Here is a 25,367-nt window from a genome sequence, read left to right as displayed (position 1 = left end):
TGTATTGGATTGTTTTAAGACTTGATACTCGCCTTGGACAACACAGGGAAGAGCAGGTTACAAGAATAAAATTATTGTTATTATATTAATATTAATGTCAGTGCAGTTGCTAGGCATTCAGTGTACAACTTCTCTCCATGGATGCTGGCAGCTTGTTTATTCTCCCCACCCCAAAAAAGAAGAAAAAAAGCACACAAAATGAAAAACTTGGGAGGTTACTTGTCTGGAAGGATGGTAGCAATCCTGGCCCCATTCCGCACATATTGGATAATGCACTTTCAATGCACTTTTTCAGGTGGATTTTCCTGGGCAGAACAGGAAAATCCACTTCTAAAGTGCCCTGAAAGTGCATTATCTAGACTGATGCTTAAAATTGGAATGTTCTAAGTTGCAGGTCCCCCAACCGGAAATGCAGCACCTCAGGGAAAGACACCAAAGGCAAAGACACTCAGCACATGGTCTTGGGCATCCGGCTTTCCTGTGAGCCTGGGGCCCAATAGCCCCACATGGGATAATGCACTTTCAATGAGTTTTTGCCAATTGGATTTTCCCGGTGCAGAACAGGAAAATCTCCATCCAAAACGCATTGAACGTGCATTCTCCAACCTGTGCAGGTCGAACCACTGTGTTCACCTTGCAAAGAGTTGGGCCACACTCTGCACCTACTCGAAGCCTGCCTGGAGACTGCAGTCCCCGGGGAAACAAGCACTCTGCACTGGCACAGAGACACCCGTGTCCTCCTTCGCCGTGCCTAGAGAGAGAGACACGACGAGGGAGGAGCGGAGCGGTTGCTGCTTCCCGGGCGGAGCCGAGCCTCACTTGCTGCGCAACGGAGCCCACACAGGAGAGGCGCTCTGGCCATGCTCAGAGGAGGCGGCGCCCTCTCCGCGTGCGACTGAAGCCGGCGCTCCCCCTCCGCGCGGGGTGGGCATGCCCAAGAGCAGGCGAGGCGTCCGTCCGGCTTCCCCCGCCCTCTCCCGGCCCGCTCACCTCGAAGAGCTGCGGGATCTCCCGGCGGGAGACGTAGTCCCTGGCCTCCGCCGTGCTCATGCTGGCGTCGTCTCCCGGCGAGCAGGGCAGGGGCGCGGGGAAGCGGCCGCCCCGTCCAGCCTGGCTCTGCCTCCGCCGGCTGCGCTGCTCCTGCGATGGGCGGCCGCTCCTCGGGCGGGGATTTGCACGGAGGGCGCCCGCCTTTGGGTGGGAAGCCCCCTCGGGCTGGGCTGGGCTGGGCTGGGCTGGGCGAGGCGGGCGGCGAGGGGGCGAAGCCAGGCGCCACCAGGGCCGGAGTCTGCCCGAGGCTCGCCAAGCTCACGATCCGGCGACGCGGGCTCTGCAGGCAACCGCGCCGGGGCTCCTCCGCGGCTCTTCGTCAACTCAAGCTCCACCCCTGAGTCGGACCCCTCCCCCGGGTTCTGCCCCCTGGCCAGCCCTGGGGCCGACCCCTGCATCGGGTGCACCCGTCCAGCAGGTTTTGGACCGGTCTTTCTCCCCAGGGACGCGCCGATGTCCCCTTTCCTCCAGTTTATTCTCGCAACAACCCTGTAGGGTAGGTCAGGCGGGGAGTGGCCTGCTCGGTGAGATTCTTTGCTGGCGCAGCATTCGAACCCAGCTCTCCCCCAGTCCTAGTTCTCTTACTACAAGGACCCACGGTGGTGTATACTGAAAGTGCTCTCACTGGCTCAATAGCTCCCTCAGCTTTCGGATCTTTCAGGTAGCTGACTACCTGGTCATGTTGTTGTTGTTGTTGTTATGCTTCTAAAAGTCTCAAGCCCAGTTTGGGAGAAAGGTTACTTCCTACCTGGTCCTACTATTTTTTACTGTTATTATTATTACTACTGTTGCTATTATTATTGTTATGCTTCTAAAAGCCTCCAGCCCAGTTTGGGAGAGAGGTGGTCCGAGCGCCAGTTTACAGCATAACGGGAGATGCTGGAGACCAAACCTGGAACCCATCATCCCACATCATAGACTGCCACATCCCATCAGTCGCCATCCCCTAACCCCAGGAATAGAAGCCGGGCACTAGGAAGGAGGCAGCTTTTTGACTTGAGAACTTTCACTCTTAGCCCCGCCCCAAGTCCATCAGGCTCCGCCCTAATCCACTCAACGCCACCCATGAACCTCCAAGGGCATGCCAGGGCCCACAGATGCTGCCCAGTGGAAAAGCGGAGCAGCAATACTTAGCAGAGAAATTCTCTAGATCCACCACACAACAACCTTGTGAGGTAGGAGTCTTGGGAGGGGAAAGTAATCATGTAGGGAAAGTTAGGCCAAAAAAAAAAAAATCAGTGCTCGAGGTCATTGGAAGCAGAGGCTTCAATGAGGAAGGGGGAAACTCAGAGAAGGTGGTCCCTTGATTAATGGGGCAGCCAATTAAAAATATATATTTTAATACAGGAATTTGCAGCAAGCAGTGATGTCTGTCCGTCCTTCTTCCCTCCCCTGAGAAAAAAATGCCTCTTTTCAGAACACCATTTTCTTCTGAACAGTTGTTTTCGGGTATGTGCAAACGTAAGCAGAATCTAAATTGATGATTAACTTTAAAAAATCACTTTAATGGTGGAGGGTACTCCATAAAACCTACGGAAAAAATAATGCTCTGCTCCTGTTTTGGGCCTCACCCCTCCGCTTTCTTCTGTCCCACTTCCAGGGTTTGGGGGGGGGGGGGGAGGAATGCTTGGTCTACAGAGACGTTAATGTTGGTGGGAGGGAAAGCATGGGGGGGGGTGATGCTGTGGCCAAGGACACAGATGGAGGGGTTGCAGTTTTCCACAGCAGCTGTGAGAAATTTATTGCCCACAGCCGAAAGCTTCTTTCCCTTCCGAATGCCCTTGCGTTTTGTTTTGCTAGGCCTGAGAGTTCAGGTGCCGGCCACTAGAGAGGGCAAAGCGAGGCCTGAGTTCGGATTCCTCACAACTCCTTTTGAAAGCCTCGCTGGTCACAGGCCTGGGGGAGATTTCTGCCTGATTTTAGAGCTGCCCACTCTGGTTTAGGAAACGCCTGGAGATTTGGGGATGGAGCACTGGTTTGGAGAGGGGAGGGAACTCAGTAGGGCAAGGGTAGTCAAACTGCGGCTCTCCAAATGTCCAGCGACCACTGGCAGGGGCTCATGGGAATTGTAGTCCATGGACATCTGGAGGCCCGCAGTTTGACTACCACCGCAGTAGGGTCTAAGGCAGGGAGGGCCAAACTGTGGCTCTCCAGATGTCAATGGACTACGATTCCCATGAGCCCCTGAGGCCACAGTTTGGCCACCTCTGGTCTAATGCCACAGTGTCCACCCTCCATTTCTTCCAGGCAGGTCTCTGTCATCTGGAGATCTCCAGACCCCACCTGAAGGTTGGCAATCCTGGCCTTGGAGAACCACTGCGATTGGGGAATGCCACGGGCCATGGGGTGTTTTATTCCGCAGTACAAACACGCTGGTGTTCCCTGGCCCTAGGTCAGGGGTAGTCAAACTGCGGCCCTCCAGATGTCCATGGACTACAATTCCCAGGAGCCCCTGCCAGCGAATGCTGGCAGGGGCTCCTGGGAATTGTAGTCCATGGACATCTGGAGAGCCGCAGTTTGACTACCCCTGCCCTAGATAGTCCTGCCTGGCCTCTACCAGAGATAGCACCTTTTCAGCCCTGGCCCCCGGTCTGGTGGAATAAGTTGCTAGTTACGATCCAGGCCCTGCCGGAACTAGCAATGTTCCACAGGGCCTGCAAAATGGGGCTCTTCCACCAGGCTTAGGGGCAGGGCCTGGCAGCCTAAAATCCAGCTGGGCCTCCCCTTTTCTTCCTCCCTTTTAATTTCTATACCATGTTCTCCCCCCCTACTTCCCCCCAGGAACCACCAGTGACTGACCAACCTGATGGTGGATAGGGATGGATGGGGATACTATTAGTGTTTATGGTTTCATTGTGGTTTTACAGGTGTTTTATTGATGTTTGTTTTTATGCTGTGAACCACCCCGGGCCCATTTGTGGGGAGGGTCAGTACACAAATTTAATAAATAAATAAATAAAATAGATCAGGGGTCTCATTCAGAACCCAACCTCAGGAGCTGATGCCAGCAGGACTCACCTGCCCTGTCTAGCTGAGCATTGTGTTACCATCGCTGGCAGGGGCTCCTGGAAATTGTAGTCCATGGACATCTGGAGGGCTGCAGTTTGACTACCCCTGATTTGGAGTCTTCCCGCATCCACAGGTCTTTCTCGCTTCCCTGCTTGCTGGGATGCAGGATGGGCTTCATTCCTCAAAGCAAACAGGCTGTCATGAAGGCATCATAGCAATGAATCTACCCAGCAATCCGATTCCAAAGCAGAGTCTTCCTGCCGTCTTCTTTGTGATTTCCCATCCACCGTTTCCTTGACTGTGGTTTGGTGCAATAGCTGAATCGACCCATTTTAGAGTCTGGGTGGGGAGAAATGTCGGCTTATTTGGAGCTGAGTGACTGCGAGGAAGAACCACGGAGAGGTGGAGGAGACCACAAAAGGGCCATCCAGTCCAGCCCCATGCCTTTTCAGGGGACTTAGAAACCAAGTGGCCCTCCAATCTCCTTCCAATGAAGGGGACTCCACCACACTTGAGGTAGCATCTTCCACCTACGAACAGCCCTTGCTGCCAGAAAATGCTTTCTAAGATTTAAGTGGAACCCTTTCCCCCATAATTCGAACCCACTGCTCCTGGTCCTGGTTTCTAAACCTGCAGTCAACTAGTTGGCCCCCTCATCAATATGTCTACTTTTTGAGTAGTCCAACCCAGCTATCCTATGACTCCTTGCCCTCCTCTTCCCCAAGTGACACAGACCCAACTCTCTCGACCTCTCCTTGTAAGACCTGGATCCCGGCCCTTCAGCCATCCCAGTCGCCCTTCTCTGGATGCATTCCAACTTGTCAGTATCCTTATTAAACTTTAGGCACGCAGAACTGGACACAATATTCCAAATTAGGTTTATCCAATGCAAAATAGAGTGATATTATAACTCCGCCTGCTCTAGATTCTGTGCTAGCAATGCAGCCTAATATTGCATTAGCCTTCTGAGCCTGGAGTGTCATGTTGTTGGCTCATCAAAACCCTCTCAGAGAACCAGAGTGGGGGTGTGGTTTTAAGAGCTTCGGACACTAATCTGGAGAGCTGGGCTTGAGTCCCCCCCCCCGCCTCCTTCTCCACATGCAGCCAGCTGCATGAACTTGGGCCAGTCACCATTAGAGCTGTTCTTGCAGAACAGTTCTCTTAGAGCTCTCTCAGCTCCCCCTACCTCACAGGAAAGGTGTTGACAAGCTGCTTTGGGACTCCTTCGGATAGTGAAAAACAGGGTATAAAATACTCAGCTCCAGATCCAGTGGGATGAAATTAATTCAAAAGAAATTTCATCTAAACATCCGGAAGAAGCTCCTGACAGTCAAAGGGGTTTCTCAGTGGAACAGGCCTCCTCGGGAGGTGGTGGGTTCTCCATCTTTGGACATTTTTAAACAGAGGCTAGATAGCCATCTGACAGAGAGGCTGATTCTGTGAAGGTTCAAGGGGTGGCAGGTTACAGTGGATGAGCGATAGGGTTGTGAGTGTCCTGCATAGTGCAGGGGGTTGGACTAGATGACCCAGGAGGTCCCTTCCAACTCTATGATTCTTCTTAGTATGAAGCAGGACAGCTCACCTTAGTCAAGGCTAGTCCATGTACAGCCCCGATGCCAACAACACGAAAAGTGATAGTCAAATGTTTGCCAGGGCTTCAGCAGAGTGCATCTCACTTACTCTTGGGCAAATGCTGGCAGGGGCTCATGGGAATTGTAGTCCATGGACATCTGGAGGGCCACTGTTTGACTACCCCTGCTCTTGGGTAACCAGAGTCACCTTTCAGATACCTGGGATTCAGACAAAAGAATGTCAGGGCAAGCTAGAGCCCTAAAGGCCTGTCCTTTTTAAAAGCAAGCACCGAGCTTCAGAGAGCCATGCTGTCTGTTAAGGGCTCAGATCGCAGTGGACCACGTTACAAGAGTGTTACCAAGCAGGTGAAGGCAGAAAGCAGACTCTGGTGTCTTTGCACAAGCTGAGATTTGTCAGTAGCATCGGATACACTAATTGGACTTTGTTTCACAGACTGTGGTTTCTTATGCTGCCAGAACACAGCGGGAATCTCCAGGACGTGACAAATAATAAATCTCCCTTTTTGACAAAGGTTCGATAGGAAAGAACAGCATTGTAAAGTTAAAACAGGAAAACCAACATGACAATCTGACTGCATTTTTGAAAAATTGAGTATCTGACATCTACCATCTTACACATCTACCTATTTTGTTCCGATCTTTTTTCTCTCTCTCTCAATTGATATTATTTTTCCTATTGCTATCAGGTCAGACCGAATGTGTTTATTCAGACTCGGGTGTCCGTGAGAACATGGGAAAATGAAAGGTGCAGAGTTAAGACAAATGTAATGTGTGAGCATTAAACGAGATCCATTCAATAATATTTTGAATTTACAAAGAGATAGGTAACATGGATCAGAGACGGGGAGATGTTTTTAAAAAGGAGGACAAGAAAACTGCTGCAAGATAAAGATGTAGCAATATTTATTTCCATACAAATTAATTACAAAACTCTCTTCCAATCCAATTTGGTGTGCAGCTCTGGGCACCAGGCACACAAACAGTCACACGTGTGAACCCACATTAACAGTTAATTGCTCCTCATCAATGGTGCAAGACCCATGGACAGAATTCCCCAAAGAACTGAGCTAAGAAGCGGCCAATCATTTAGACCAGGAGTAGTCAACCTGTGGTCCTCCAGATGTTCATGGACTACAATTCCCATGAGCCCCTGCCAGCAAACGCTGGCAGGGGCTCATGGGAATTGTAGTTCATGAACATCTGGAGGACCACAGGTTGACTACCCCTGATTTAGATGTTTTGTGCCAACCACGTAGATGTTTTAGAAAATTCTATCAAGGTACTCATGATCCCGGTCAAGTGTTCTTCTTTATCATTCTTGGTGTGCAATATGTGACCATTTGCTACCTTGAATCCCTACCGTGAGGTTCTGCACAGCCAATTAGCTACAAACAGCTGCAGTTCCAACTGAAAACAGAATTGACATCTGATACCTGTTTTTTCTTCTGGGGGAGCTAACTGATTTCTTGTCCATGGTTCACAGATCTTTTGGGTCTAATCTAAATCGGCTCCTAAGTTCCTGGATTGTCCACTTACGCTTTAGTTCGCCACATGTCTATTTTAAATATATGTAAATAAGATAATAAATCTTCCATATGTCCGATCATCCACAAGTTTGATAAAGACAACTGTCACCGTTTTGGTCCCGCTGGAGACAATAGCTACTAGATAAGGCAGCAGACTTTACTGCAAGCTTCTGCGTTACACAGAACACTAAATCGTGCCATATGCAGTCTTGCAATTAAGAGTCCTGTGTAACTTGAAGGCCTGCATACTTCTTTGAACTGACAGAAACAAGTAACCGATAAAAAATATAATCTTGCCTGCTTCATGTTTCTGACCTTAAGTATCCCTCAGAGCCATTCAGACAAGAGGCCATCCTAAATTTGGCACTTCGATCTCCTAGTTGCACAATAACTTAGAAGGACTAGGAGCAAGTTATCTATATACACAACGTAGGATACAACATCTTGCAAAGAGCCAAGAATTGGGTTTTCTCCATCCTAGGTTTTGTTAGCATGTATACACTCGGGGCGATGTGGTGGTTAGCTGCCCTTCTCCTAGTTCTGCATCACTCACAGACTTGCAGCATTCACACATGACACAGCTGTCCATCCACATGACCCACCCTTAACTATGGGTCACAGGGGCTAGTTTTCTTCTCACTCACTATGGAACCCGAGGCTTACTTCTCATGCTACACCAGTGCTGTTTCAGACAAGGGCTCCCACGGTAGAATGCTCCTCGATACAACAAAATCCACTTGCCATAGAAAACTAGCGTATCAGGGTCAAGAGTTCTTGCCACCCTGACATGCTTGTTTTCTGTGTGTGGGGATATTTTTTACATTCCAATAAGTGAGCTTCCATGACAGCCAGAAGCTAAGATTAACCACTTGGGTGAGAATTAGGCCTAAGGGAAGGAGAAGTGTGAGGTGTAAAGAAAGGAAAGGAACCCAAGGGGTTCAGGGGAACTCAAGTGGCATGATGCAGCTCCGTGCACCTTGAATTCCCACATGCAAAAGTGGCCTGGGTGATTTTTGTTTCATCTTTGCTCACTCCAGAGCTGGTCTATATCAAAAGCTAGCCAAAAGCCCATGCCTGCAGTTAGCGCATTTGCAAGAGCCACCCTCCATGCCAAACGTGAGCTGCCCGTCCTGCCAGCAGTTCTGCACATGCCTCCATACAACCACAATTCTGTGTGCCACACTTTGCTCACAGCCAGGGCAAGCTGCAGTCACTATGGCGGAGTCACTATGGCGGAGCTGGGTATAAGAGAAGACTCTCCCCCTTTGTTCCGGGGCAGGGTTTTCAGTACGCTGCTGGTGCGGTGGGAGCAGTATTAACCAGATTCCCAGACACGTGCAGGTCCTGCGAATTTGGCATGCCTCAAAGCCTCAATAGCCTTCTGTTGCTTCCAGTTTTCTGGACAGGATTATAAGCAAGGAAAATTTGCAGCCCTCCCCCAATCTGATTGTATACCCCCCCCCCGCTGCCCCCATGTAACCTAACATGCAGATACAAAGGCAGGTTGTTTAGCTAGTCCCAGATGTCTACCAGGATAGCTACTCCTCACCCTTCCCAGCCTTTACAACAGATTAGAATAAAACCGAGCGCAGCAACACCCGTCAAAGGCCACCCAGCCTCTCCCCTCCTCCGTGAGGACGCTTGCAGCCTCGGGTCAACTTGTGAAAGCTGGTTTAAACCATCGTAAAGATGGACACACAAGATAGCTGGCCAATGACCCAGTGGAGAGCAGGCCTGTTATTGTTATGGTGGATGATGGGTACGACTCTGTACTCCAAGCAGGAATCCGCAAACAAGTCTATCTGGATTTTCTTTGTCAAGCATCTTTCCTGGCGACCACTTGGGGCGATAAGGAGGGATGAAAAACATACCACCCCTGCGCTGCATTTGTAGCTGTTTAAACAGCAGATAGCCCAGCGGTGTTTGCCAGGCTTGGGTGCTGCTCTGACGCCATCTGTGGTGCCGACGTACAAACAAGGATGTCATGGTGTGATAAGAGGGCTGCGGAGGTTCACGTTAACGCCTTCAGGAGGGATCCTGGCAGATGGGGGGGGAGGGAAGGAAAACTCTCTCCGTCTCGGCATCCAGCTGTGCCCCAGCACAGAAACCCAAGCAAACCTGGAAGCTCGAGCCGCAAATTGGCCTTGCCGTCCCTTTGGAGAGCCAAAAAAACCCAGCTCAGCTGCATGCAGGGAAGAGTTGCCATGGTGATCTTGCCAAGAGTTGCTAAGGACCGCGTGGCTTAATGGGGCGAGCGGGATGAAGGCCGAGGCATCCAACTGCAGCCTCAAGACGACCCGGTGCCAATTTGTTACCTTTCGGCCGACCTTTTGGTCACCCGGTCAAGGCCAGTACAGGTTTGCGTGGGAAGTTGTCTGTCTCCTGCGCCACTTTTGGTGCAGGTGAATGCATGGAACACAGATCTGACTGTGTGGTAGCGACTGTGCAAACTGGAAGCGAGGAGGCTAGGGACAGCGCAAGGCTGAGGAGGAAATTCCAAGTTTGGCCAAGTGAACCAAGTTCAGGTCTCAGTCCTGACACTCAGCAGGTGGTCGGTCAGTTGTGTGTATGTGGGAGGATTGATTGGATACACAACTGGCAAGGAGAAGGTTAACGCCTCCTTTACCCACTGCCGGAGTCACTGTCTTTTTTTTTTCAAACAAAAGCTTTTGGAAAATGTAACCTCAGAACTCTACTTCAAACCGTATTAATTTGCCCAATCTAAACCAACCCTTTTTGGTTAGTCGCGATGGTACAAGAAAGGTCAAACATTTCTCTAAACTGGAAAAAAACGCCACAGGGATTATGAATAAGCATAATAAAAAAGGTGGTGCTTAGCCTGGATTTAAACATTCAAAGTAAAAGAGGGGGTGCAATTGATTGGGGACAGTCGGAGGGGGAATTACTTTGGACTGCAGGGGATGTTACCCAGCCAGATACCCCTGGAAATTCACAAGCAGGACATCAAGGCTGCTATTTTTCCCAGGTTTTTTTTTTAAATGACCCTCTAGTTTTCAGAGATACACTGTCTCTGATGAGGGAGGTTCTATTTATTTATCATAGCTAATAACAGCCAGCTAGCCTATCCTCCCTTCACAAAGCACCCAAATCAGTGGCCATCGCCACCCCTTCTGGCAATTCTAACAACGGGTCAGGGAGAGAACCACTGGGCCTAGCATCCCATTGCAAGGTGGTCCAAATGGGATCTTCCTTTGTCACCCGCAAACCTGGGAAATGTAGGGGGGGGGGGAGAGGCTCAGCTTCTAAGAAAACGCACCTTAAACCAAAGCAGGGTTTGAGGGCTGGCCCCTGTTGCGCCCGAGAGCCACACTCTCCAGCTGGTGTGGTGGTGATCTGAGAGCAGGGCCGGTAAAGCTCCACCAGGGTTAGCAGCAACAAAATGAATAGAACAACAACTTTTTCGCTGAGATCCAGACCAAAATTGGGAAGCAACCTCAGCAAGCAAGGCAGGAGGTGGAGAATGGAAAGGAGATAACAAAACATCTTCCGAAAGTCGGGACACACCTCCTCCTGTCCTTCCTTTTCTGGGCCAGCTCCCTTCTTGCACTTTTGACATCTGAGGAGAGGAAGAGATTCCCTTCTATTAGGACAGTGAGATGGAACCTTCATGTGCAGAAACAAAATCTAGCTGGAGCAGGGAGAACACCAACAGGCTCCCACCCTGGAATCCAACAGGATGCTTCAGTGGAGCTTTGGGCGCCAGAAAAATGGGCTGACACTCTGATCCCCGCTTTGAACCTCTGAAGCCGAGCAGCCATAGCTCCCATCAGCCTTGAGGCCGGCTTCTTCGTTCAAAGGATTCTTCTTTGGGATGCGGAGAGGCGGCCGCAGTCCCACGGACTGCCCCTGCCGGAGCAGGAGGCTTTGGCACGCCGGGTGCCATTGGCACTTATGCGCAGGGCTATTCCCAGTCCGGGTGGGAGAAGGAGATGTTGTAGACGGTAGCCCAGCTGGCAAAGACCCGTTTCTCGGTGATGAACCGGTGATGGTTGCCCTTAAGGCTTCGCTCGTTGTGGATGTAGGTGAAGCATTCGTCCGGGCCCTTTGGCTCGTAGTAGTGATACGGCATCTTCTGGGGCAGGGGCGTCTTGCGACTGCAGGAGGACAACGAAAGACAGAGGGTGAGGCGGCCGGAGGCGGCAACTTTCTAGCGAGCGAGAAGGGTCGGCGGGAGAGAGCATCACTTACGTGCAGTAAGTCGGGGGCACCATCCCGTAAACGTGAATTCGGTCGCACAGCTCGACGGCGATCACCATGGTGAACCAGCCCGTGCTCAGCCAGGACTGCGACGTCACCCTGGGAAGTGATCGGTGGGGGGGGCGGCAAACGATCACCAAAGCCAATCGAAATGCACGGGAGACAGAGAATGAGAAAACGGCAGGGATGTTAGACCACAAGTCTGATTTAATTGCTGGTTTACTCAATTGACGGGCCACCTTTTCCAATGAAACACTTAGGGGCTTTACGCACCGGGATCTTTGTTGCAAATTGGTCACTGAATGAAAAATCGCCATTTAAAATAGTGGAATTCGTCGTTATGCATACCTGCCTTTGTAGTGGTATCCAGTTGCGTTTTGTAGCGTTTCCCACAGGCTTCCGGTCTCGGCAGAAATCGCTAGGAAGGAAGCGCTATTGCCGAGCTCGTCCCGCCCCTGGCCGTCAAGCAGCCAATGGGCAGCCGTTAGCATGCTCCCAAACAGCCCCTTTCCCTTTAAGAAAGGTTTAAAAAAAAAAAAAAAACACCCATTGTAACGAATCTGTGTTAATTCGTTGCAACGGAGAGACCCATCCAGCTGCCTAATGTGTTTGAGCTGTCGTTTGATCGTATGATCGTTGGCACGCTGCCTCGAGTGAAAAGAAAAAAATCCCCCCTCCCCCCCCTCTCACGGGCCCGATTTTCGGCTGAATGACTGTGTTAAATGTGTGTGCTTAGTGACTGAAGGGGAGGGACTGAAGCCGGGGAAGCCTCTGTTTGAGCTGTCATTTGATCGTGGCCACGCTGCCTCGGAGTGGAAAAAAAAAATCCCCCTCCCCCCCCTCTCACGGGCCGATTTTCGGCTGAATGACTGTGTTAAATGTGTGTGCTTAGTGACTGAAGGGGAGGGACTGAAGCCGGGGAAGCCTCTGTTTGAGCTGTCATTTGATCGTGGCCACGCTGCCTCGGAGTGGAAAAAAAAAAATCCCCCCCCCCCTCTCACGGGCTGATTTTCGGCTGAATGACTGTGTGAAATGTGTGTGCTTAGTGACTGAAGGGGAGGGACTGAAGCCAGGGAAGCCTCTAAACTGAAAGAGGCTCGCTGGTGCGTTTATCCCCGCTCGCTCGGAGAAAAAAAAATGGCGATCGCTTCACCGGAAGTTTGGAGGACAGGCTCAGGAGGAGGGACTTTGAAGAAACCGCAACAATGTTAACGCACAGGTCTTTATCGCTAGTGTTACAGATTGTTTGCAAGAGTGTAGCGCTTTCCGGAGGGTGAATCCACTTTTTGGGATTCCCCTGAAAGCGCTACAACGAAGCGCTTTTTGCTGATCGGTTTCAGGAGTGTTGCAGATTGTCTACGACGTCGTGCGTTAAGGCAAATCAATAGCGTTTCCAATTAGCAACCATTGTGCGATTTTGAAGCCGTGCAAAAAGCCCCTCAGAATGCAAAGAAAGTCCAAAGCTTCCCGCATTCAGAGGTAGGCTGCTGATGAGCCTGGAGGTTTCATTTAGATTACACAGCTAGTACCTATGTCTGAGTATCCTGAGGCATCGAATTTTGGAAGTTCATTCTGAATTATGCAAAAAAACCCGTAAAATAAGTCCTTCAAGGAATTGATATAGAATCATAGAGTTGGAAGGGACCTCCTGGGTCATCTAGTCCAACCCCCTGCACTATGCAGGACACTCACAAGGCTTTCAGAGCCAGGGCTAACTGTCTGTTGTGGGTTTTCCAGGCGATGTGGCCAATGTGGTCCGGTAGTTTTAGTCCCTGCTATTCTACCGGAAAATCAGGCTGGCATCTTCCAAGGTCGGAATCTTCCAAGGTGCCAAGATGGGAATTTCTCTGTGGCACGGAGAAATTCCCATCTTTGTGTGCCCTACCTCGGAAGATGCCAGCCACAATTAACTGGCAAAACATCAGGGACTAAACCCACCAAACCACTTTTAATTTTTTGCCTTATATGTGTTTTCTTCTCCTGTTTCCATTCCTTCCCCCCCCCTCCCATCTTCCTGGCCTAGCTTAGGGCCCAGTGGAACCAAGGTGGTGATATTTCAAAATTCACCTCTGCTATGATTCAACTGATGGCCCCAAGCAAACGGCTTCTCTCAGACTACGTTTTTTCACTGGGTGTTTTACAATCCACACAGGGGTGAAGGAAACTCAGTCCATCTGCCTTTGGATTGTGGTGCTGTGGTTAGTAAGAAGCCATTTCTACCAGAGTGTTGCCCCCAAACCAGAGCATCATCCCACACTTCCTGACGTCACTTCTGGGTGACGTAGAAATGTCACTTTTTTCAGACTCCTTCCCTCCCCATTCCTGCTTAAACTGGGACCTTCCAGATCACCGGTTCTCAACCTTGGGGTTGCGACCCCATTTGGGGTCACTTGGCCCCTTCTGTGGGGTCCTCAGGTTGCTGAAGCCGCAAGTGGTGGGGGCCGGATGCAGCGGCAGGCAGCAGCGGGTGGCAGGCAGCAGCTAGTGGAGGAGGAGCCATGGCATCATGCGTGCGCACAGGCACACAACAGATGGGGTGGCGTGGAGGTGACCATTGCCATGGCTTCTGTGCCGCCGCCGACCGTCGCTGCCTGCCGCCTGCTCCCATTGTCTGCCACTGCCCACCACCACTTCCGGCCGCTGTCACCTCGGCGCGGCACAGCACTAGAGGTGATGGTATGCAAGCAGGCGACAGTAGTGGGCGGAGGTGGGCGGCAGGCAGCGGCAGTGACGGGTGGTGGTGGCGGCCGACAGAGGAGGAGCCATGGCAATGGCCGCCTCCACGCTGCTCTGCCTGTTGTGCACCTGTGCGCACACGTGAATGTGCATGCATTCGTGTGCAGTAGCACGCGCTGACCCCACTGCCACCGTAGTTGGGGTTGCGGAGTTAGAGTGGTTGAGAACCGCTGTTCTAGCTCCTTCCACAAGGGTAGGAAAAGGGAGGGGATTTTGATTCTTGTAAAGGGATTTTGGCTCAGGCCAAAAGACTGCAAGGCTATTAACGGCCTGAGATGGCAGCAGAGAGAAAAGAGAAAGGGACAGAAGATAAACTGGGAGGAGGAGGAGAAAGAGAAGGAAGAGTGGGAAAGAACTGTTTCTTGTATCCTGTTTTTCACCACCCGAAGGAGTCTCAAGGCAGCTTACAATCACCTATCCCTCCCCTCCACACAACAGGAATCCTGTGAGGTGGGTGGGACAGAGAACAGTTGTCTGAGAAAAGAGCCCTAAGAGAACTGTGATAAGCCTAAAGTCACCCAGCATGCCTCATGTGTCTCCATGGAACCCTCCCCTCCCTTCCCGGTGATGGCAGCACCATCCTTGGAAGGTTTTAGGAGGCTCTGCAGGCATTATTATTATTATTATTATTATTATTATTATTATTATTATTATTATTATTATTATTATTATTAGTTGTTGTTGTTGTTGTTGTTGTTGTTGTTGTTGTTGTTGTTGTTGTTGTTGTTGTTGCCTAATTTGTTTATTGCATTATTTATAGTCAGTCTTTCACAATCGGACTCAAGGGGAATGACGTAGAGCAGTGGTCCCCAACCCGCGGGCAGTGGCTCCTTCTTCCCTCTCCCCTCCCCGGAAGCGAGAAGCTCGCCAGGCTGTGAGCAAATCGGCCGCCAAAGCGGCCGATTAGCTCGCGGCCCGGCAAGCTTCTTGTTTCGGGAGGGGAGGGAAGAGAAGCTTGCCGAGCCGCAAGCTAATCGGCCGCTTTAGCGGCCGATTTGCTCGCAGCCTGGAGGGGCCGGGAGGGAGAGCCGCCGCCGGCGGCATGGCGGCAGCGCAAACGCGCGGGCCCCCGGGCCGCCCTCTCCTTCCACTATGCCGCAGCGGTCCGCAGCAAGCAAAAGCTTGCGGACTGCTGACGTAGAGTGAGTCCACAATGTCAGCCAGGAGGGACATTCAAGAAATGCAATAGAAGCCAATCAGAAATCTAAAAGTAGAACTGGAGCAAAGTGCTAATTAATAACACAGCAAATCAAAAGACGCAAACATTACACAGAGCTAGCAAGTATCCTCTGCTCCCTGCTCCTCTAGACATGCAGCTAGAGGACTTTCCCACAAGGCTGGAGTTTTGCAAACACCCTAAAGTGCAGCCCCTACGTAATACCATCTTGAGGCAATGAGTTCCACAGGTGAAAGGTGCAGCTAATGTCTTTTCTCCTTCCTGACTTTGACAATTTCCGGATTCAATTCAGGGTGTTGGTGTTAACCTTCGGGACCTGAGTGTTTAAGGGACCGCCTGTCTGAATATATCCCACAGCGAACGTTATGGTCAGCTACAGCTAGCTGACTGATAGTCCCCAGTCCTAAAGAAGTGTGGCTGGCCCTAGCCTCTGCCTCGTGGAAAGAGCTCCCAGAGAACTAGCACAGTTTCGCAGGGCCTGCAAGACGGAGCTCTTCCTCCGGGTATATGGTTGAGGCCAGCACACATGGAGAACCCAGAATATGATACGCTCCCACCCCCTGACCAACCGATCTGGAGTCCTCCTCCAGATCTAGGGACTAGAAAACTACTCAGCCATGACGTTATGCTGTTAGTTTTTAGTAGTTTTAAATGTATGTATGTGTTTTTCTGGTTTTCTGGTTTATATTGTTGCAGGTCACCCCAAGTTGACTGGTTCGAGAGGAGTGGGCTATAAATGTAAATATCAATGAATCAAACAATAATCGGGAAATGATAACCATCTTCAAGTATTTCAAAGGCTGCCATGTAGAGGATGGAGCAGAGTTGTTCTCTCTTGCCCCGGAGGGACGGACCAGAACCAATGGGATCAAATTAATTCAAAAGAATTTCTAAGCATCTGGAAGAAGTTCCTGACAGTTAGAGCAGTTTCCCAGTGGAACAGGCTTCCTCGGGAGGTGGTGGGTTCTCCATATTTGGAAATTTTAAAACAGAGACTGGATAGCCATCTGATGGAGAGGCTGATTCTGTGAAGGCTCAAGGGGGTGGCAGGTTACAGTGGATGAGCGATTGGGATGTGAGTGTCCTGCGTAGAGCAGGGAGTTGGCCTAGATGACCCAGGAGGTCCCTTCCAACTCTATGATTCTATGATTCTAGGGTGACAGGCAAGTGAACAGAGAGATTCATTCAGATTTACCTGTCCTTTCCAGTCTCTTTTCTGAACAGATTGTCAAACTGTCTCATGCGATTGGGGGAAGCGACGAACGCCGACATGTTGGGGAATGCCATGCTGACCCGTTGGATGATCTTGCTGAAGACGGGCATCTTGAGAGGCGGCCCCCAGAAGATCAGGATGGTGTCCGGAGTCTTGTTGACAAACTCCTGCGGCCTCTTCAGGACCCTGTAGAGACTCGAATGGGCTACCACCCGGAAGGTGGTTTTGTTACCGACATCTGCTTCATACCCTGTGGTGGGAGCATCGTTCATGCGGATTGTGCACTCCGTCCGGTCAATTTCTGGACCCAGCTTGCTCCCAAGGAGGTGGCTAGAACTGGTGATAACCACACACTGGTTGCAGTGACGATCCAAGGTCTGGGAAGGAAGAAAGTAGAATCCATGTGTATTGATTGGCTACAGGTAGGTAAAGACGAAAGAGAGGCTGCCTGGAGCCACTTCATATGGGGGAGGGGGGGGAGCACAACAGGGACCTGTTCTATATTGGGCTCATACACATCCTACGTACCTCAAGGACCGACTACACATCTATACTCCTCAAAAAGCAACATGCTCTATCTACTCCAACAATCTGGTGATCCCTGGCCCCAAAGAAATCTACCTGGCCTGAGCCAGATCCTTTTTCTCAGTCGGCCCAACCTCGTGGAACGAGCTCCCCAACAAAATCAAGACCCTATCAAGTTTGATTCCCCACTCCTCCACATGCAGCCAGCTGGGTGCCAGTTGCAGTCCTTGAGCCAGTTGCAGTCCTATTAGAGCTGTTCTCAGAGCAGTTCTCTTTGAGCACTCTCAGCCCCACCTCCCTCACAGGGTGTCTGTTGTGGGGAGAAGAAGGGAAAGGCGTTGTAAGCTGCCTATGGATAGTGAAAAGCTGGGTTAAAAAAACAGCTCTTCTTCTTCTTAAAGGTCAATACCAACATTTGGGGCCACTCACAGGTTCAGGTCTGTGAGAGAGACTGGGATTCCCTAGCAGGACATTTTTTTCCCTTCCAGAGACCACGCAGTTAAAAGTTCCAGATGCAGGTACCTTGTTTCCGAACACAGGGAGGTATCCGTTTTTCACCCCCCATTCTTTCAGGCTGGAAGGAAGAGTGACCTTTCCATCCAAGGTAGTGTAGTGGAAGTCTTCACTCCTGCTGTTGGAGCTGTAGATAATCAGCAGCGTAACCAGACCGAACACAATGAGAAAGACAGCAGCTCGAGGACTCTGCAAATGGAAAAAGAAAGGAAACAGCCAGAAGGTCAGAGAGGTGGAGGGCTGGAAAATGCCAGAGAAATGGCTTCTCTAGGTGGATTTGTCATATTGTTAATTGTTAATTGGGGGTTTAATGGGTATTTTATTGGGTTTTTATTGTTTGGACTGTTGTGGTTACCCGCCACGAGCTGGTATTTGAGAGCAGCGGGCTATAAATCCAATTATAAATATATTTTTTTTAATTTCATACATACATAGAATCCTAGAGTTGGGAGGGGCCACACAGGCCATCTCGTCCAACCCCCTGCTCAATGCAGGATCAGCCTAAAGCATCTATGACTTCCACCTGCATGCATGAAACTCAAAAAAGCATGAAACTCGCTTTAACTCTGCTTTCATCAGGCTTCTAATATCAACCACAGTTTTTGTCCATTTTTGGTGTCTCTTGTAGGTCCAGTTCGAAGAAATCCCAAGAAGGCAAAATGTGAGACAGTGGTTTGCTTACAAGCACTAAAGTTACAGAAAATGCAGACTAAAGTGACCATCAGCTGGCCCTCGTGTATGCACACACACACACAGTGAAACTTAAGACCACAAGAGTAACTAAAACTGCACATCTTATACCCTAAAAGCGAGCTATAAATCAAATAACCAGCAATGAAGGCAGGCTTTCTCAACCAGAATTTTGTGAAACCAATCTTGACAGCCCTGGAAGTGTATCCTGATGATCTGGGGCCAAGGGACCAAGCCCTATGAAGATAGGTTGAAGGACTTGGGAATGTTCAGCCTGGAGAAAAGGAGATTGAGAGGGGACATGATAGCCCTCTTTAAGTATTTGAAAGGTTGTCACTTGGAGGAGGGCAGGATGCTGTTTCCGTTGGCTGCAGAGGAGAGGACACACAGTAATGGGTTTAAACTACAAGTACAACGATATAGGCTAGATATCAGGAAAACATTTTTCACAGTCAGAGTAGTTCAGCAGTGGAATAGGCTGCCTAAGGAGGTGGTGAGCTCCCCCTCACTGGCAGTCTTCAAGCAAAGGTTGGATACACACTTTTCTTGGATGCTTTAGGATGCTTAGGGCTGATCCTGCGTTGAGCAGGGGGACTAGATGGCCTGTATGGCCCCTTCCAACTCTGTGATTCTGAATTGGTGGGAGTTAATTCATTCATATATATATATATATATATATATATATATATATATATATATATATATATATATATATATATTTGTTAAAACATTTCTATGTGATATGACCATATATGGTCATGTCAACCCATTTCCCACCCCCTCCCAAAATGGCCACTGATGGCCCTGGAGAGGGTGGGGAGGGGACGGGCCCCGGGTGGGTCCACAGCTCTGCTTCCCAACTATATTCTGCATGATCATGCCACTTTGGGGGTTTCACAAAGCCAGAAGAATGTTTCAGGGGGTTCTCAATGGTAAAAAAGTTGAGAAAGGATGCCCTAGATGCTGGCTGCAAGTCAAATAACCATTAATTAAGGCTATCCTAAACATCTGGAAAGAGCCTCTTGTGGCGCAGAGTGGTAAGGCAGCCGTCTGAAAGCTTTGCCCATGAGGCTGGGAGTTCGATCCCAGCAGCCGGCTCAAGGTTGACTCAGCCTTCCATCCTTCCGAGGTCGGTAAAATGAGTACCCAGCTTGCTGGGGGGTAAATGGTCATGACTGGGGAAGGCACTGGCAAACCACTCCGTATTGAGTCTGCCAAGAAAACGCTGGAGGGCGTCACCCCAAGGGTCAGACATGACTCGGTGCTTGCACAGGGGATACCTTTACCTTTACCTAAACATCTGGATGAGCCAAGCCAACTTGCAACCAGCTTCCAGTGTGGGAAGAAGCAACCCAGGCCTTTGAAAATACATTCTGCTAACAAGAATGTGTGAGACAGGCAAGTTCCCTTGATCGTGGTCGGACACCATCCTCTCATAAGACTCAGGGCAACATGTAACAGATGGAGTCACGCAGGCCATGCACCTGTGGACACATGCATTCGGTCCCTCCACCACAAAACCTGCACATTCGGGAATGACTCATTCACATTTTCAACTCTTTTGCTTTGGTGGGAGGGAAGGGCTTGTCAATAGCCCTGACTCCAAATTTCCTTCACTTTTCCCTCTGGACCCTTCAAAGTGAAGTGGTTTCATCAAAGCTTTCACCAAGGCTGGAAAAATGCCACTCACTTCTTCATCCAAGTAAAAACAAAACAAAACCAAGATGTAAATCCAGACGCCATCTTTGGCTTTGACAGCATCACTTTCCAGCACCTTCATTACACAGCTGCAACATTCCCGTTGCAGTGCATCAAGTGACTTCGATGTGCTTTTGCTAGGATTACGAAATGTTTTGGAATTCCAATCAAAGACAAGACACTAGCTCAGCCTTTTCAATAACACTCACAAAAGTCACCATTCTGCACCCACAAAAATGAGACCAATGCACCTGCCCACACATAATATCGACTCTTAGTAGTTTAGGGCAGCCATTCCCAACCTTTTTTTTGGCCACAGTCCTTTTAGGAGCTCTTCTCAGGTCTCAGGGTGCCTTGCAGCAGGCTGGCCGCTTGCACAGAGAGCTAGGCTAAAAAAGGCCTAAGCTAAGAGTGAATTAACTGTGCTCCATGTAACTTGTCAGTCTGTGGCCCCCTTCAAATGTGCCATATGTCATCTGTTCCCCCTGCTGAGAATGGCTGATTTTGACTATATTGATGATGCAGTGAAGACTGGTGTCTCTAGCAGACCATTTCCCAAAAACGATGAGCCCAGAAAAGTTGAACCTGCAAACTTTTATTATTGCATGGAAGGAAAGCCGTCTCAGACATCAGAAACCTGGGCTTCCTCCTTCACTATCCAGCACTGATGCACACTCCACACCACTGGCTACATTACCCCAACCTTTCCAGGAGCTGCAAGGCACATCAACATTTTAGAGCTAGCACACTAGAGCAGGAACCTGGGATGCCCTCTAGAGCGCCTGCTGTGCTCTCTTGGCGGGATTAAGCGCATGACTGTTGCTTTAAAACCACAGAAGCATTTCTGTTTATCTGGATTTTATGCACGGTCTGAGCCATTTGCACTTCTATGGCTTTCTCACTCCTGGCATTTGCATTCTCTCTCTCTCCCAGTTCCATCAGTGGCTTAGCCAGTGTCTTAGCCAGGCTCACACGGAACCAGAGCAACAAATAATTAACCCACAAAGTACAAAGTGCTAGAGATAAACATGCAAGCTAGGTAAAAATGTGAACTCTTTTTTCCCAAAATGGGGAAAGGGGAGCTGCTTTAGAATACGCTGCGGTTTAATATATTCCTTTATTGGCTAAGGGTGGCTTTGGAGCCAGGAACCCTCCGCTCAAATGTCAGCTAAGTCATGAACTTGCTTAGGCCATTCGCCCTGATCCAAAACTCAGTAGCTGGGACTCTACGTGCGAAAACCCAGTCAGATACTTAGAACACCACTTACCATTTCAACAAGGAAGAAACAACAAGTTGGAGGACTGCAAGCCATTCTTCATTTCAGTACAAAGTGAATTCCCATCCGTTACCAAACTAAATCAGCAATTCCAGCAAGACTTCTATAGAGACTTCTGCAAAGAGCTCCTCGATATACACCCTTCAACAGTAGGTCCAGTAAAATAAGAGCTAGGTGGATCGTTCGTATCCTTTGCCAAAGGTCACTGTGTATTTAGCCCAGCGGTCTCCAACCTTTTTTGAGCCTGCTAGCACATTTGAAATACTGAAACGATGCAGGGGACACCGCCACAAAACTGCTGCTGCAGGAGGCCGAGGTGACCAAAAAACGGCTGCCACCTTCTGCCACAGATCGAAGATCCTGGGGGCAGTCCCTGCCAAAGCTGTGGCCCCTCAGAAACCTTGCTGGACAAAAGGCCATCTGGCCCCGTCCACTTAAAAGAATTACTTAGCAGGCACCCGGAAAGAGGCCAGTGGGTGACATGATGCCCACAAACACCATGTTAGCTTTTCCTTGTCCCACGTTTGAAAAGATGTGAAGTGAGCTCTAATTACAGGTTTACATTTGCAGAGACTTAAAGCAACGGCAAACATGCATTAAAGAAGAAACTGCTTTCGTATGTGGTGGCCTTGCCATCTCTATAAGGGTGACATTTTACTCTATACATTTTTTTTAAGGCTCTGGAAATGGGTTATCCCGTGTACATGCTCTGAGCTCCCTGGGGAAAGGGTGGGATTATTGCTGAATATTGATACTTGATGTTGTATCCCACTCTTTCTCCAAGGAGCTCGGTATACGATACATCCCATTTCATTGTCTCAGACCCCACCTGGAGTCCTGCGTGCAGTTCTGGAGGCCTCATTTCAAAAAGGACGTGGCCAAAATTTAGAGGGTTCAAAGGAGAGGGATGATCTGGGGACCAAGTCCTGTGAGGAAAGGCTGAGGGACTTGGGAATGATTGCTGTCTTTAAGTATTTGAAAGGTTGTCAGTTAGAGAGCAGGGAAAGATTCCAGTTGGCAGCAAGGGATGGGTTTAAACAACGTGTAGAATGATACCGGCTAGATATCAGGAAAATACTTTTCACAGTCAGAGTAGTTCAGTGGTGACTGCCTAAGCAGGGGGTTGGACCAGGTGGCCTGCATGGGTCCTTCCCACTCTAGGATTCTACAATTCTTATCCTGGATGCTGTAGGCTGATCCTGCATTGAGCAGGGGGTTGAACTAGATGGCCTGTAAGGTCCCTTCCCACTCTAGGATTCTAGGATTCTTATCCTGGATGCTTTAGGCCGATCCTGCATTGAGCAGGGGGTTGGACTAGATGGCCTGTGTGGCCCCTTCCAACTCTAGGATTCTAGGATTCTTATCTGGGATACTTTAGGCTAATCCTGCATTGAGCAGGGGGTTGGACTAGATGGCCTGTGTGGCCCCTTCCAACTCTAGGATTCTAGGATTCTTATCCGGGATACTTTAGGCTGATCCTCCATTGAGCAGGGGGTTGGACTAGATGTCCTGTATGGCCCCTCAACTCTATCGTTCTATGAACTATACTCTGAAGTATGTTAAGATGAGATATGGCAGGTGGAGCTTGCCCAGGTCACAGAGAATGTCTGCACTTGGGCTCAACCCTAGGTGTAAATCCAGGGTCTAACATGAAATGATCCTGGGGCACCTGAAATCTACTATACCTGAAGGGAGCAGATCCTCCCATCCACTTCCCTTTCCAATAAATTGTCTTAGTAGAAAGTAAACTTAATTGGAAGGAGAGTTGCCAACTGTGGATTGGGGAATTCCTGGAGTGGGGGTAAAGCCTAGAGACAGCAGAGTGTGGAGAGGAGAGGATGTCTCAGCAGGGTATAATGCCACTCGCCCCCCACACCAGCCGCTTTCTCCAGAGGAAGTGATTTCAATAGCCTGGAGGACAGTTGTAATTCAGGGAGATATCCAGGCCCTGCCTGGAAATTGGCAACCTTAATTGAAAGGTTATTGCTTCTTGTCTTTAGCTATACGGCTACAACTTTTGGCCCACATGAAATAGGGAGATGATCTTATTATCTTTATAGCTATTCCTCTATTAATCCATTAATCATTATTCATTTTAAACATTTTAAACACTGCTTTTATGTTTACATTCAAAGCCACCTGGAAAGCCTCCTCAGACTAAAAGTTTCAAGGGTGAAATTAATGCTTAATCTTGTGTTGGATTTGCCAGATTCCATGAAAACACTACGGCAATTCCCAAGGTGCAGCAAGATCATATATATCATCAGGGATGTATATTCTGTGAATTTAGGCAGATTGTGAGTGGGTGGCAGAAAGGATTGTGTCTCAGTTTGGCTCTTGTGGCCCTTTCTTGCATGCCCAGGGAAATGCTGATCGCCACTTCGGAGTCAGAAGGCAAATTTCCTCTAGACCAGACTGGCCAGAGATTCTGGGTTTTTTTTGGGGGGGGGTATCATCTGGACATGGAATTGGAGTCACTGTCAGTGGGCAGGTAATTGTGAATTTCCTGCATTCTGCAGGAGGTTGGCCTAGATGACCCTGGAGGTCCCTTCCAACTCATGATTCCCAACCAAGGGGTTCCACAGACGGCTTCCGCAGCCTTGACCATCCTGCCTTAATGGACTCAGCCAAAAGATGGGGAACTGGCTGTTTCCACTGCTCCCCCACCCAAGCATGAGTTCTCTCGTGGTTTCTGTGGCTGGGAAGGGGGCGGAGCCTGCTCACTTACTCCTGGCTTAAACCACCTCTGGTCTCTCCCCTCCTCAGTTCTCCTTGAGCTTGCCTGGTAACATGGGTGTTGATGTCACCTCTGCGGGTCGTGGCAGGGAGGCATGGCCAGCTGACATCACTTCTGGAGCTCCTTGAAGCCTGCAAAATTATTTCAGGGGGCTCCTCCACAGTCAAAAGGTTGAAAAAAGGCAGAGATACCTGCTGTCAGTAGCATCAGCACATGCACACCATGTTGAGGGCCAGGAGAGAAATACTGGATACTCACCAAGAAAAAGCTGCAACTCATCACAACTCAAGTGACTGCCCCCCCCCCCCCCCGAGCACATCAGCACATCTTACTGTGTTCTTTTCCATGGTGCCGTCCCAGCTTTAAGTTGCTGTCTTGATTGGTGTGACTTGGAAACCTGCAAAAAGGCAAATGGACAGGGTTACCTTTATTTATTTATTTTGCATTTATATACCACTCTCCCCTGAGGCTCAGGGTAGATTACAAAAAACTTAGCAGAATGGGAACAGTACAGAAAAATCAGTGGCTATAGATAACAGTAATAGTAAACAGTAAATAGTAAACAGTAAACAGTAAATAGCAACAGTGGGGTCATTGTTATAATAACTTGCTACGGGCTAAGTGGGTGGAGAGTGGGCGTGACCTGTCTGAGGCAGGGCCCAATCAGGACGTGCTCCCTGCCTCGCACAGGTCACGCCCACTCCCGCCCACCCAGCTGGCCAGGGGCTCTCTGACTGCATTGCCAGCAGTTTGCCCCTGGACACTCCCCAGGACACATGTAAATGCCATGAGGGTGGGGGCCTCCATTCTCGTTGGGCCAAGAAACCCTCACGAGCGGGCTTCTCAGCCCAATGGGAAGCTGGCGGGGGGAGGGGGGATTTCCCTCAAGTGCAACATGTAGCCTATGCTGCTGAAGAGGAGGCGGCTGCGGTGCCCCCCAGGAGCCTGCGAGGAGCCCCTGGCCACGCCGAACGCGGCCTTGCAGCCTCCTGGTGGCCGCCGCCACTGCCTCCTCCACAGCGCTGTATGCTAAAGGTGAGCTGGAGAGAACAGTGGGGAGTCCCCCTGCTCTTCCCACATTGCCTTCAGTCTGCTCCGTCCCAGCCGTGCCACAGGGATGTTGATCCTGCGACTCGGCTGGGAGGCTGCATGTTGAAGGCGAGCCAGAGAGAATAGCGGGGAATCGCCTCGCCTTCAGTCTGCTCCGTCCCAGCCACACCGCAGGGACCTTGGGGAACAGTGAGACTGCCTTTCTTTCTTTCTTTCTTTCTTTCTTTCTTTCTTTCTTTCTTTCTTTCTTTCTTTCTTTCTTTCTTTCTTTCTTTCTTTTCCTTCTTTCTTCCTTTCCTTTCCTTTCCTTCCCTTTCCTTCCTTTCCTTCTTTCCTTCCTGTCATTCTTTCTGTCA

General features: G+C 49.8%; 2 protein-coding genes across 4 annotated transcripts in view; both read right to left on the bottom strand.

Annotated features, from left to right (window-relative positions):
• AK1 (adenylate kinase 1) overlaps positions 1-1,328 on the bottom strand; it is a 70,289-nt gene extending 68,961 nt beyond the window's left edge. The window contains exon 1 of the mRNA XM_077305125.1: positions 991-1,328. Within this exon, the coding sequence (XP_077161240.1) occupies positions 991-1,050 (60 nt within the window). The 5' untranslated portion in view covers positions 1,051-1,328. The remainder of the gene's footprint in view (positions 1-990) is intronic.
• A 5,202-nt stretch (positions 1,329-6,530) lies between these two features.
• The window catches only part of ST6GALNAC6 (ST6 N-acetylgalactosaminide alpha-2,6-sialyltransferase 6), a 37,018-nt gene continuing 18,181 nt past the window's right edge, over positions 6,531-25,367 (bottom strand). Inside the window, exons 3-8 of one of the 3 annotated variants that reach the window (XR_013226098.1) lie at positions 24,294-24,358; positions 17,569-17,748; positions 16,504-16,898; positions 11,387-11,494; positions 6,875-11,292; positions 6,531-6,757 (exon numbers count right to left, since the gene is read on the bottom strand). Coding sequence is in view for 1 of the 3 variants with exons in the window: in XM_077307182.1 (XP_077163297.1) it covers positions 11,100-11,292; positions 11,387-11,494; positions 16,504-16,898; positions 17,569-17,748; positions 24,294-24,308 (891 nt within the window). In the remaining 2 variants the exon portion in view is untranslated. Of the gene's footprint in view, positions 11,293-11,386; positions 11,495-16,503; positions 16,899-17,568; positions 17,749-24,293; positions 24,359-25,367 lie in introns of all 3 variants that reach the window. The other 2 variants (XR_013226099.1, XM_077307182.1) reach the window with 2 other exon arrangements.

Source organism: Paroedura picta, chromosome 12, assembly GCF_049243985.1.
Source record: "Paroedura picta isolate Pp20150507F chromosome 12, Ppicta_v3.0, whole genome shotgun sequence".
Taxonomy (NCBI): domain Eukaryota; kingdom Metazoa; phylum Chordata; class Lepidosauria; order Squamata; family Gekkonidae; genus Paroedura; species Paroedura picta.
The sequence above is the reverse complement of the archived record's forward strand: the minus strand, read 5'-3'. Positions and strand labels throughout refer to the sequence as shown.